The following is a 14,306-nucleotide window of genomic DNA, read 5'->3' on the forward strand; positions in this document are numbered from 1 at the left end:
ATCCGGTCAATCGATTGCCCAATCGATTGCCCAATCGATTGAATTAAGCCCAGAATTTAGATTTCTCTAAAAACCTTCAGGAAATCGATTTGGAAATCGATTGGCTTAGTATAAATTCTTATTTTGAGTTAGATAACAGATTGCTCAATTGATTTATCAATGTCTTGGTTAGTTATGTATTACTTGATGGATTGAGAACTTTATTTTTATTTGGCAAGTGTTATATGAACTTTTATCATATGGAAAACCCTTTTAAGGTGCATGCTAAGTGGAAAGGATATTTGTGCAGTTGAAAACTTAAATGTTATGTGTTAACTGTTAATTTCGGTTGGTGACCCTTTACAACTATTGTGGAAATCTGGGCTTCGCCCTCAGATGAGAGCCAGGACGATCCTACCGGTTCGTACCCTACGGATGGGAATGTAGATGGGATTGCTTGACTGGAGCTATGTTAGGAGGATCTCACGGGGCGCGTGGAGATCACTCAAGGTGTATAGCTATAGTTTTTTTTTTTTTAAAGAATGATCAAATTAGGTTGACATAGAGGGATCAAATGTCTTTCTTTTGAATTGTATTTGTTTTAAAATGGAAGACTGTACTTATACTAATATTGTCAGCTTGACATGTTATTTTCGATGGGTTACATGTACCAACTTTTGATGTGTAAATATTTTGGATTCATATTTTGAGAAACTTTTCCGCTGCTTGTAAATTATAATGACTCAATTATTTATCCAAATGTATTGACTTATTTAATTCTCTGATTTATTTTAATTCCTTTTGAAAAAAAAAATACACCCTCGCTTTGAAAAATCGGGGTGTTACATTCAAAGTATGATTTTAGTTTTGTTCAATGAGTTTTATAAATTTTCTAGAATTATTCATGGAAGTAGTTGCACCATAATTGCTTGAAGTGAATGGAAAAGTTATGAAAGAAAAGGAATATAACTCTTAATGAACTAGTTGTTGCTAGTATGCTTAACTCTAGTGTTGCATCTTATTGATGTGCCATAAATATATTGCTTATTTGCTATGTTTTGAATAGAGTTCTTAAATCTAAAAATAAAACATCTCCTTATGCGATAGTGAAGAAAAGACAACCGAACTTGTCTTATTTTCAAACATGGGGCGGTCTAGCTTATGTTAGAATCCCCAATCCTGAGTGAAATAAACTCGTCAGTAGAGCCTGTGAATGAAAATTGTAAAATACTTATGTTTATGAAGACAAAGACCAATGAAAGTGATCAAGTTGCAAGCTCAAAAAGAAGTCAAATAAACAAAGTCAACTATAGTCAATTATGCTAGAAGTCTTATAATGTAACGGTACATGAAGCAATCTAATATTCGTATATTTCAAATGCACATGAGAACCTTTCATTTTAGCATCAAAAGAATTTTCAAAGGGTCCAAATGCATGAACGATGTTTGAAAATAAAGTTTTTGACAAAAATCAATGTTGTATCCGAGTACAACATGTTGTAGCCGAATACAGACTCAAGCCAATAGCTAAAACTAAACATATATATTCGACTACGAGATAATGTATTCGAATACGATTGTTAAGTCAATAGCTAAAACTGAACATCTGTATTTGAATATGAGACAATGTATTCGAATACGAGTGCTAAGTCAGTAGCTAAAACTGGACTTTTGTATTCGAATACGAGACAATGCATGCGAATAAAAAACCAAGTCAGTAGCCAAATTCACACATCTGTATTCGAATACAAGCTTCAAAATTCAAATAAAATTGAACGTTACAAAGATGTGTATTCAACTACACTCTTGTTGTAGCCGAATACAACTAGAAACAATGCAAATTTTCAATTTTGAAATGGTTCTAGATCGTTGCATTTGTTAATCAAACCTCTAGGAACGATGACCACTGATCTGAAGTGATGTCTAAGGAGTATAAATAGTTTATAGCTTCAGAATTAACGAATTAATCTTGTCAAGATCTTAACTTCAATCTTAGAACAACTTTAAATAAACTTTCTGAAATGTTTTGATTTATTCAAAGCCTTACTTTAATATTTCATGTACAGATTTTATATTGTCATATTATTGAGAAAGGTTCTCTATTGTACTTGAAATTATATTAGACTATTATCATTATACTCAATTGTTATACACTCTTGATCTCAGTCAAAGTCATTATTGTAAACCATTCAAGTTATTATGCAAATTAGGGTTCTTTCTTCAATTGTTGTTAACAAAGATAGCGGTGTGCTATCTTAGGGTGATTATTAGGAGTTTGTAGTAGATGTCCCAGGGTGGGATTTGTACTTATTCTAACAATGGTGGAAAATCTATTGTGGTGTGCAAGAGGACTGTATGTACCCTAGGTTGTAAGGGGAACCAGGATAATATATGTGTGTTCTTTATTTTTCTACCTTTTACATTTTTAAATACATCAATTCTAAACAGAAAAATAATATACTAAGTCTCTAAAAACTAGAAAATTTCTAAACACCTAATTGACCTTCCCTCTTAGGTGCACATCTATTCTTACAATTGGTGTCAGAGCAGGTTCCGATAATTTGCTTCTCGATCCTTATTAATGGCTTCTACACAACCATTTTGTAGAGATGGTGGTAGTAGCAATAAACCATTGTGCTTCTTTGGACAACACTGTGACTTTTGGAAGATACGCATGCAGACATATCTTGAGGCACAAGGAGATGATATTTGGGATGCAGTAGAAAATAGTGCCTATGTTCCAAAAATAGTCATTAACAATAAAGAAGAAACAAAGATAAAAGCCTCATGGACAAATGATAACAAAAGGAAAGTGTTGTTAGATAAGAAAGCCAAAAACATGTTACAATCGACACTTGGAATGGATGAATTCTTTCGCGTGTCTCATTGCAAAACTGCTAAAGAAATCTAGGATACTCTTGAAGTAACTCATGAAGGAACTATTGAGTTAAAACGTTCTAAACTCAATAAATTATCTCAAGAATATGAAATGCTTAGAATGTAGCCCAGAGAATCTATTCTGGACTTGCAGAAAAGATTTTCTCATATGACCAACCATTTGACGTCGCTTGGCAAAATCTTCAATAATGATGAATTGAACCTTAAAGTTCTAAGATCATTAACAAGAGCTTGGTAACCTAAAGTAACGACAATTTATGAAAAGAAAAGCCTGTCAAAGATGTCTCTTTCTATACTTTTGGGAAAACTTCAAGAACATTAAATTGAACTTGAAAGGCTAGAACGAAATAAAAGTCAAAAAAAGATGTCAAAGAGCATTGCCTTAAAAGCGGAGTCAAAAGAGAAAATCGATGATGATAATTCATTGAAGATGAGAACATCACCTCCCTTGTAAAGAGATTTGGTAAGCTCATTCAAAATGAAAAAACTTTTAAATTTGGAAAGAAAAGAAAAAATTTCAGGGAGAAGGGTGTGTCCACTTCGAGTCAAAACTTCACTTGTTTTGAGTGTGGCAATCAAGGACACATAAAATCAGAGTGTCCAAATATTAAGAAAACTGATCACAAGAAGAAAGAATCCAAAAAGCCTATATAGCTTGGGAGGACAATGAAGTCAGTTCATCTTCTGATTTACAAAGTGACGAATGTGCAAATGTTTCTTTGATGGCCTCTCCTCATAATAATGAGACTAATAGTTAATTAATTATTGAATATAATGATGCGCAAAATGCCTTTAAAGAACTACTTATGGAATATAAAAATCTATTCAAAATAGTATCAACTCAAAACAAACAAATTTCATCTCTTCAAGAGAATATTGACACTATGGAAAAAGATTCTGCAAAATTAAAACAAAATTTTACATGCAATAAGTGTGATTCTCTTTCATTCAAAATTATCCAATTAAATAGAGTAGTTGAAAGATACAAAAAGGGACAAGTTGAATTGGAAAATATTTTAAATATGCAAAGATATTCAAATGACAAAAGTGGTCTTGGTTACTCAAAATTTGATAAACCAAGTGTAAATAAAATCATCTTTGTTAAAGCAAATGACCAATCCAACAAAGAGAAAGTTATAATTATGCAAAAAGATCATCATCAGTATAAGAATTTTATTCAAAAGAAATCTCATATACATACATATCGAAGTAAATCTACTCCTACATGCTTTTATTGTGGTCAAAATGGTCACACACCTAATGCTTGTCAATTTAAGAAATTTGATGTTCCAAATGGGCATTATATGTGGGTCAAAAAAGGTACTAATACAAGGTATTGATATTTTGCAAGTCACTTCTCTTCGACATCTAAAACCTTGACTTGATATGTTGATAAAATTGATTATTTAATGTTTATGTGTTTTATAAATATGAATATGTGATTTACATATTGTCTTCTTAGTGAAAATTTCATTTAAAAATAAAATTTTGATATCGTAGCCGAAGACACATTGTATGCATTCGAATACATGTTTCTAGAAATTCTTGTATTCGAATACAACAAATGTGTAGTCTAAAACAAATTCACGATTTTCCCTATATATACTTGGTATTTTGTTTGTTGTTTTTCCTTCTTTTTGATCATGGCAAAAGGGGGAGAAAGTTGATATGTTGTTGTTGTTAAAAACTTGTGTAAGTCTTCAAAATATTTAAAACATGATGACATGAACTAAAGCTCAAAGGGGGAGTAATCATGTATTACAGGGGAGAAGAATTAAAACGATCAAACACTTTGAAGTCTCACCAACAACAAGGTTTTGTCATTAACAAAAGGGGGAGAATGTAAAATACTTATGTTTTTTATGAAGACAAATACCAAGGAAAGTGATCAAGTTGCAAGCTCAAAAAGAAGTCAAACAATCAAAGTCAACTATGGTCAAATATCCTAGAAGTCTTATAATGTAAAGGTACATGATGCAATCTAATATTCGTATATTTCAAATACACATGAGAACCTTTAATTTTAGCATATGCATCAAAAGAACTTTCAAAGTGTCAAAATGCATGAACGATGTTTGAAAATAAAGTTTTTGACAAAATTCAATGTTGTATTTGAATACAACATGTTGTAGCCGAATACAAACTCAAGTCTGTAGCTAAAATTGAACATCTTTATTCGACTACGAAACAGTATATTCAAATACGAGACAATGTATTCGAATACGAGACAGTGTATTCGACTACGATTGTTAAGTCAGTAGCTAAAAATGAACATCTATATTCGAATACGAGACAGTGTATTCGAATACGAGTGCTAAGTCAGTATCTAAAACTAGACTTTTGTATTCGAATATGAGACAATGTATTCGAATACGAGACAATGTATCCGAATACAAAAGCAAGTCAGTAGCCAAATTCACACACATGTATTCGAATACAAGAATGTGTATTTGAATACTATCTTCAAAATTCAAATAAAACTGAATGTTACAAAGAGGTGTATTCGACTATACTCCTTTTGTAGCCAAATACAACTATAAACAATGCAATTTTTCAATTCTGAAATGGTTCTAGATCACTGCATTTGTTCATCAAACCTCTAGGAAAGATGGCCACTGATTTGAAGTGATGTCTAAGGAGTGTAAATACTTCATAGCTTCAGACTTAACGAATTAATCTTGTCAAAATCTTAACATCAATCTTAGAACAACTTTAAACAAACTTTTTGAAATATTTTGATTTATTCAAAGTCTCACTTTCATATTTCAAGTACAAATTTTACATTGTCATATCATTGAAAAATGTTCTCTATTGTACTTTAAATTATATTAGACTACTATCATTGTACTCAATTGTTATACACTCTTGATCTCAATCAAAGTCATTATTGTAAACTATTCAAGTTATATAACGAGTTTCAAACTATTGTGAAATGTACACCAAAGTTGAATGTATTTCCCAACTTTCTCTTTTCTATCTTTTATATTCTGCTCGCCTAATTTTCGAGCCATTTCTCTCTCCATTCTTTATGTCCCTTCGATTTTTGAACGGTTGTTATGATATAGTCCCTTTGGTTTTTAGAGCGGTTGTTATGCCGTAGTCCCTTCGGTTTTTTGAGCAATTGTTATGCTGTAGTCCCTTTGTTTTTTAGAGCGGTTGTTATATCGTAGTCCATTTGTTTTTTCGAATGGTTGTTATGTTGTAGCCCCTTTGTTTTTTTAAAGCGGTTTGGTACCGTAGTCCTATCGATTTCTAGAGTGGTCGTAGTATCATATTGCGAGTGACTTTAATCGTCATATTGAAAGTGACTTTAACCGCCATATCGAGGGTGTAATTCTAGAACAGTTTTTCAACAGTGCAGTGGAACTCCGATACAATAATATCTTCGGTGACATAAGTTGTAATTTTTAAATAGTTTTTGAAACTCAAAATTAACAATTAAAAAATACATTGTATACGACAATTAAGATAAGGAAAACATGTTTATGAAATTCTTATCAATAAAATATAGAATTGGTTTAATGTAAAGGGATTGAATGAATAAAGTTAAAACAGTTCAAAATTATACATCAACGTTTGGATATAAACAAACACATGGGTATTTTGAGATAAATTTATAAAAAAAAAAAAGAGTAGTAGCTATAATTAGGGTACCAAAAACAGCTCCCTCAACAATTTGCCCAATTGAAAATATTTGCCCAATTGAAACTACCCATGTGATACTTGATTTCATGTTTGTGACAAATGTTTATAAAGTTTAACTTAACTACCAAATATTGTAATATTGTTAAGCTGAACATCCTATCCAGCATTTGAATCCAAGACCTCATAGTTAAGTTTGAGTTTCAAATAGTATTTATCATTTTATCAAAAAAAAATTATGTTCTAATGCATGTTATTTAAAATTTTATTTACTTTTATGATAATAATAATAATAATAGTTATTATTTTCCATTATGAACCTGAAAGGCAACCTTCCTTATGTACATAAGAAATTTCTCTCAACACTGCATGTTCTCAACTATAATACAAAACAATTTGAACATAATTAACTTTTTAGGAAAACATACGATTTTACAGCCACTCCAAATATCATTCTTCTTCTTGTCATGAAATGCTTACCACTTATCACTCAGTTCTAACATTACATTGTCCATAGTCGGTCGGTCATGGGGAGATTCATGAGTGCAAAGGCAGGCGATTCTCGCCAATTTTTCTGCCTCCGATTCTCCGAACTTCCCTTCAAGATTCTCATCAATAACATATTTCAAACTAGCAGTTTCTATCCATTGGCGACTTAACTGAGTGATATCATGCTTTCCAGCGAGAAGCTGGAAAACGATCACCCCGAACGCATACACATCACTCTCTTCCGTGAAACGACCTGTTGTTGTGTATTCAGGAGCCAGGTAACCCTTTGCAGCACTAGCTTTGAGGGTGGAGAAAATGACATCATCAGCAAGTAGTTTGTGCAATCCTGAATCTGCAAGTAACGAATTGTACCGAAAATCGACAAGAACTTTTTCAGATGATATATTTTGATGTACAAGAGAGTGTTTGCTTCCTTTCTTTCCATGCAGATAACCAATACCTGAACCAAACAACTTAAATCAGCACTTATAGCAAAAATACTTTATCAGATATGCATGCTTATGTATAAGCTATTTCTATAAAATAAAAACAATAAAAAAAGTTAAACTATTTTCATAGAAAAGTTAACCTTTGGCGATACCGCGGATGATGGATACTCTCGTGGACCATTCAAGTACCTCATGATCACTTCCTCTCTTAACATCAAGATACTTTGACAAACTTCCATTCGAGACAAAATCATAAATCAGAAAACATTCCCCCCGGCCTTTCGAACAGCAAAATCCTCTCAACCGAACTACATTTTCGTGCTTCAACGAAGTTAACGTCTTCAAACCTTTCAGGAATTCAGTTTCATCAGACTTGCAGCTTGTCTTTGCAATGCACTTTATAACCACAACAGATCCATCTCTCAAGATACCCCTATAGTTAGCCGAAATATTATTCTTCGTCAATAAATTCATCTCCGAGAAGCACTGCGTTGCGCGCTCTACTTCTTCTAGATTGAACATAAAGCTCTGCAGAAAATCCTCGTTAACACCTTTCGATAACGGATCCCATCCACTCGAATACTCCAAACTTATAAGCGGAGATGCATAGTTTTTCCGATATACTTTCTTGATCTTGTCACTACTTTCATCAGTGCTTCCAATTTTTTGTTTCTTATGATGATACCATAAGAACAGAAAAACTCCAGTAACAGAAAAAACACTAACAACACCAATCATCACAAAAGCCAATCCAATTGTTGAAGTTTCTGACCGCTTTATACAATCAGCATCGCCGCAGCTTTCAGCCGGAAAATCTCTTGAAGTAATATTATTTATTGGTTCATATGGTTCAGGTCTAACTGGATCTGAATTGCTTACTATTCGGCAAGAATCTAAATCCGAAAATCCAGTGCCACATAAACCATGATTGTTAATATACTTGAACCCTCCTTTCAGTCTTTGCAGTGCTGCATTATTACATTACATTACATCAAGTAGATATTAACATATAAGTTTTGTACACAAGATATAATTTTAGTCCCTACAATTATAGCATTTTTTAATTTTAGTCCTATAAGTTTATTTGTTTGGAGTCAGTCCTGGCAAATTCCAAAAACTAATATGGCGTCATACATGGTCCAAAACAATCGCTGGCTCAATAAGCTGACTTCAGAGATTAACAGTAATGAATACAAACAAAATAACTTACAGAGACTAAACCTAAAAAAACGCTATAACTACAGGAACAAAAATCATATATAAACCTAAAATCAATGAGGTAAGCTAAAATACTATGCATACCTGTAGGGACACTGCCAGAGAGTGAATTGTTTGTTATATCCAAAGTCTGTAGTTTAGGTGCATTGGCCAATGTCACTGGAATTGGACCAAAAAGGGTATTGAAACTGAGATCCAATCTTTCTAGTGTCTCTAGCTCACCCAAACTTGCAGGAATTGCGCCACTTAAGTGATTATTTTGGAGGGCAACAATGGTTAGCCTCTTTAATCTTCCCAGTTCGCTAGGTATACTTCCGTTAAGCTCATTGTAACAAAGCTGCAAAACTGTTTATATGTTAACAGATTAGATACTTTGAATAGATGACACAAGAGAATGTTCAAATCTCAGTTTGTGGCTTTTGGGTATCCTAAATTTTATGCTGTTGTGCATCTCCGGCTCACATTTCAACTCAATTAATCAGATAAAAAAACATTGATTTAAAACGTGAGCTGTCATTGGAGATACGCAACTGCAGGGAATGCATTAAATTGCAATCCAATTCACAGGACAAGAACACATAAAACTAGCTTATCTGTAACTTCAACTAGTTTATATGTTATTAGCTAGTTCATCAACTATCAGCTACCGACTTATCACAACTTATCAGTTATCAGCTAATTTTAACCAAGCAGAGCTTTAGTTGTATTCTAAAGTTTTGCATCATATAGAGAGCCAAAAATCTAAAACTTTCCGGTCACATTTTATTCGAGTGCAACAAACACTTCTTATTCAGACTTATACTGCAACATGAAGTTTAATAGGGTTTTGTATGTTTTTTGCAATCAATCTTCTCTTGTGTATCCCTCCTGCTAAATGCTATCATCGCATACTCTTTTATCAATCCAACTAAAGTGTTCAAAATGACAGTATATGAAAATAATTATTAATAAATGCTTTAATAATAAAGAAAACAAATCAATATTCGTCAAAATAAAATCAATAAATACAAAGAGAGAAATGAAAATTCACCCAAAGTACTAATAAATATAATCAAGTTATTCACTCAAGTTGTTAATGAGTTTCAGCGAAGGGATATCTGAGTTCAAAATTTAACTGAAATGATTATTGATTAGACTTTACTTATCATATACGAGACTCTGGATTGGATTAAGATGACTCATTTCCCAAGAAACTACTAGAGGATTAAAACAAAACAAAAATTACTAAAATTACTGATAAATGTGAAATGACCACAAATGCAGCTAGAAAGGCCTAATTCTCAATTAATTTTTACAGATAAGCTAACAAAACAAAGATTGAAAAAAACTAACAATAAAAAATAAAAATGAAGAACCAACCAACCTTGAAGATTTGACATGTTACCAATATCATGAGGGATATTACCAGAGAGATTATTAAAACTAAGATACAAATCACTAAGCTGAGTCAAACTTGCAATCTCCTTAGGCAAAATCCCATTCAAAGCATTGAAGTGCAGGTAAACAGCTGTCAAACTCTTAAGACTACCAATCACTGAAGGTATTTTACCATATAGTCCCTTTCCTTGAAGTGATATATTACTAACAAAACCTTTCTCATTACAACCTATACCCTCAAAAACTCCACTACATGGGTCAGAATGATTGTTCCATGAGATTAAGACACGGTTTTCTGGGTCCAAAGACTCTTTTATAGTCATCAGAGTTTCAAGTTCAGTGTTAATGGAAAAGGATTCAGACCAACATATGAAGAAGATTTGTAGTTTTAGAAGTAGGAATAAAAGAGAAGAAGACATGTTTTTTTTTCTTCTTTTTTTTTTTGGTTGAGAAAGGAAAATGTGAGAAATAATTAATTGGCTGTGAAATTTATTAATATTGGTGAGTTGTGGAACATACACACATGCTTGTTTGGAGTGAGAAAATCTTAGTGTGTGTGTGTGATTGTGAATACTTGTTTAAGGGAAACAAGTCACGTGATTTTTTGTCTTTAGGAAAAGTTAAGTGTGGCAACAAAAAGTTAGGAACATTAATAGTAATGGATGCATGGGAAAGGTACATGTGTGGAATGGGAAAAAAACTTCTCAATTTATTTTTTATAACCATGTTAATTATAATAGGAATTATCCACTCCTAGTGTTTAATTTCGATTAAAAAATTTGATACCAGATATTTTCCATATGCAAAAGGAAAAGATGAACTCTTGACCACTTATTTAAGACTTTCGGTCCCTTAAACAATCATATGTTGGTTCTAAAAAGATGTTACTAAAAATAATATCTGTTTTAATATAAATGTTCTCATAATAACTCTTTTCAGTTAGATTAAGAAAAATTATAGATGAATAAAAGAAATTGTAATTGTACAGATAATTTTTGTTTATGATTGATTATTAATCATTGTCGTGATTGTATAGTGAAATACTACGGATATTAATTTTTGTTAGATGTAGAGTGTAACAACTCTTAACTTCAAAGCTAAATTTATTATATTGTATTTTAGATAAATCTATGTTCCTAATTTCAAATTTAATTTTATTGTAATTACATTCAAAAGCTAATGTATATTTTGTTTTATTAAAATTATGCAATTGAAATTTCATGGTTGTGATTTTTAACTAATTGAGAAAAGGAAATACATGAGAGACTCATAAATTTTAGCTTACGTTAGTAATCAAATGAAATATTCTAATAGATAGAGAAGTTGAAATAAATCAATGGGAATTGGGTCTAGTTGAAGGAGTTAGACTCTCACAATGTGTTAAACTTGAGTTCGAATGTCTACTAAGGGAGGTACTATGTTGGAGTTGAAGGAGTTAGTCACAAGTTGCCTTTGTCAAATTACTATAACATATAGATTGTGACTTTTGTGAAAGACATAAAAATGGAGATTTTAAAATTCAGATGATGACTTAGAAAAGCCAGAAAAGGTGAACTTTATGGGCAACAATGGAAACCTCTAGCAAAATAATCCTTACTCCAATACTTATAATCTCCAGACAAGTAATCACCCATATTTCTCATGGAAGGATCAACAAGTTGGTTCTCAAGGTCAAAAAGGGGGTTCATCAAATCAAGTTGCTTGGGAGATGCAACAAACACACTATTTCATGGAAGAGTCAAGAACTATCCAGGAAAGTCAAACCCCATCCATAAAGAATCTTGAGACCTAAACATGTTAATTTGCTCGACAAATATCACAAAGAGCACCCAATTTTTTTTCAAGTGGTATGGTTCGTAATCTTAGGAACAATGTCAATGTCATAACTATCATTAGTGAAAAGGTAATTGAACCACGAACACCTAGTGTTGCAATACCAATGCAACAAGAGGGAGTCGTGAAGAAACAAACCACCACAACACTAATTCAGGGGAAATTATTCATGAGAAGATAGAAGAACCTATTGTTCACGAAGGCTTTGCCAGAGCCTAAAATCCGACTCCCATTTCCTCAATGACTTAAAAAGGAGGAGACCGAGACCAAAAAAGCAATTTGGTAAGTTTCTTGATGTTTTTAAAAAATGGTAAATTAACATTTTTGAATTAATAACTTAAGAGAGAGTGCAAAATCAAGTACCGACTCTCACTCTTGAGAGAGTACTATGTTTGTATCATTTTCCATGTTAGCAACATCACCATCTAGTTTCTCTCATTTTCAAAGCAGGTGGAATGAGTGAAGGTTGAAAAAAAAAAAAGAGATTTGAATTATGTTTTCAGATCTAGATGAAACATTGATAATGTTTTCTTTGGTTGGTCAGAAATAAGAATGGTATTTGTTGTTTTAGAGTTTGGTTCAAGTGGTATAGAATGATTGAGTTTCAGGTTTGGATACATCAATAATAGTTTCAATTTGAGTTTGGGGTGGTTTATCTGTAGAGGGCAAAATGGGGTTGGAAATGTCTACTTCAACGTATGATGAATTTAAAACTACACTACTACGAATATTAACATAAGAAAAAATATAATTAGACTTGAAAACAGGAATTACCTTTCGCCTTCTTTACAGACTAAGGCAAGCTTCTATCTCACCGACTTCCTCTTCCTCTTCAGCCACAATCATTTTTCCTAGCCTATTCCTTGTCCCATCTTATGAAGAGTCACCCTTTGGAAAAGGAAAAGTAATTGGACGGCTTTGTTGATTTTGATAAGCCAGAGTCATCTGAATGTAAGCATGAATGACTTCCTTGTTATCCTCTCCAAAGATTGGAGCATAGTAGTCTCCACACTAAAGGGGCTATCCTTTGTGTTGGTGTAAGTCCTAGTGTCAATCTATTTTATTTAGATTATTATTCGTATTATAGATTTAAATCATATACCTAATTTTGGTTATATGTACATGACATCATTTATTATATTATTAACCTTATAATATAATAACCTTATAATATAATAATGTCCTTAGAATATATCATTTGTTTAATAGAACATCAGGTGTGACTTGATCGTGAGACCCTATTGTACATTAGAGTGATACTTGATTTCATGTCTACACAAATGTATCTAAAGCTTAACTCAACTGATAAATGATGATATTGTTAAGTTGAACATTCTATACAGCTCAAATCCAAGACCTCATAGTTAAGTGTATGAGTTTTAAATGGTATTTATCACTTCATCAAAAAAAAAAAATCTATGTTCTAATAAGGAGTGTACAAATGACGAATTAGGTCGAGTTTAGTGCGTCCCTTACTCAATCCCAATATTTAATCGGATCAAATTTTAGACTTAGTCTGTCCCTTAACCCGATCAAACCCAATTAGTTGTGGGTTCCTTAAGGATGTGACATAATAAAGATAAGATTGAGTTGGTCTCAAGACGAGACGCCAAATAGTAATTCTTAAAATTTCTTTTAGAAAAAATAATTAAATGTAACACCCCGTTTTTCAAAGCGAGGGTATATTTTTTTTTCAAAAGTAATTAAAAACGAACAAAGAATTAAATCAGGAAATGCCTTTGGATAAATAATTGAGTCATTATAATTTACAAGCAGCGGAAAAGTTTCTCCAATTATAAATCCAAAACATTTACACAACATCAAATGGTACATGGAACCCATTCGAATAAGAAGTCAAACTGACAATATTAGTATAAATACAGTTTTCCAAACTAAAAATACTCCAATCCAAAAAGAAGGACACCTAGTTCCTATACATTATCCTAATCTGATCTTCCTACCAAAAAGCTATACACCATGAGTATCTCCACGCGCCCCGTGAGATCCTCCTAATGTAACTGCAATCACGCGTTCCCATCTCCATTCCCGTCCGTAGGGTACGAACCGGTAGGACCGTCCTGACTCTCATCTGAGGGCAAAGCCCATATTTCCACAATAATTGTAAAGGGTCACCAACCAAAAAAAATAACAATTACCACATATCAATTAAGATTTTAAATGCTCAAAATAACTTCTCAACTAGGCATGCACCTTAACAGGATTTTCAATATGCTAAAAGTTCATACAATACTTTGCCAATTAAAAATGAAAATAAAATGAAGTTCTCAATCTCCTAATTAACACATAACAAGTCAAGACATGGATAAGTTAAAGAGTAATCCATCATCTAACTCAAACTGAGGATTTTCACTGAGCCAATCGATTGGGAAATCGATTGGGGTAAAGGTTTTTAATGAAAAC

General features: G+C 32.4%; 2 protein-coding genes across 2 annotated transcripts; one reads left to right on the forward strand and one right to left on the reverse strand.

The window, feature by feature from the left end:
• The first annotated feature begins 2,560 nt into the window (after positions 1-2,560).
• On the forward strand, positions 2,561-2,890 carry LOC140919768 (uncharacterized). Its single transcript, XM_073366404.1, has one exon. It carries the CDS (start codon positions 2,561-2,563, stop codon positions 2,888-2,890), a length of 330 nt encoding a protein of 109 aa, XP_073222505.1.
• Positions 2,891-6,800: 3,910 nt separating this feature from the next.
• Positions 6,801-10,630, reverse strand: LOC101501880 (protein NSP-INTERACTING KINASE 3-like). Its single transcript, XM_004513448.4, has 4 exons — positions 10,039-10,630; positions 8,760-9,020; positions 7,598-8,425; positions 6,801-7,468 (listed from the first exon to the last, which is right to left on the reverse strand). Exons 1-4 carry the CDS (start codon positions 10,469-10,471, stop codon positions 6,996-6,998), a joined length of 1,995 nt encoding a protein of 664 aa, XP_004513505.1. The 5' UTR covers positions 10,472-10,630; the 3' UTR covers positions 6,801-6,995.
• Between the last annotated feature and the right edge of the window lie 3,676 nt (positions 10,631-14,306).

This window comes from Cicer arietinum, chromosome 3 (genome assembly GCF_000331145.2).
Source record: "Cicer arietinum cultivar CDC Frontier isolate Library 1 chromosome 3, Cicar.CDCFrontier_v2.0, whole genome shotgun sequence".
NCBI classification, from domain to species: Eukaryota; Viridiplantae; Streptophyta; class Magnoliopsida; order Fabales; family Fabaceae; genus Cicer; species Cicer arietinum.

Excerpts from the sequence above, each read along its gene's own strand:
- LOC140919768 (XM_073366404.1), top strand. The coding sequence starts at position 2,561 with ATGGCTTCTACACAACCATTTTGTAGAGATGGTGGTAGTAGCAATAAA.
- LOC101501880 (XM_004513448.4), bottom strand. The coding sequence starts at position 10,471 with ATGTCTTCTTCTCTTTTATTCCTACTTCTAAAACTACAAATCTTCTTC. Across the intron at positions 9,021-10,038 it reads TAACATGTCAAATCTTCAAG|TTTTGCAGCTTTGTTACAAT; the intron begins GTTGGTTGGTTC and ends ACATATAAACAG. Across the intron at positions 7,469-7,597 it reads CATCCGCGGTATCGCCAAAG|GTATTGGTTATCTGCATGGA; the intron begins GTTAACTTTTCT and ends TGTTTGGTTCAG.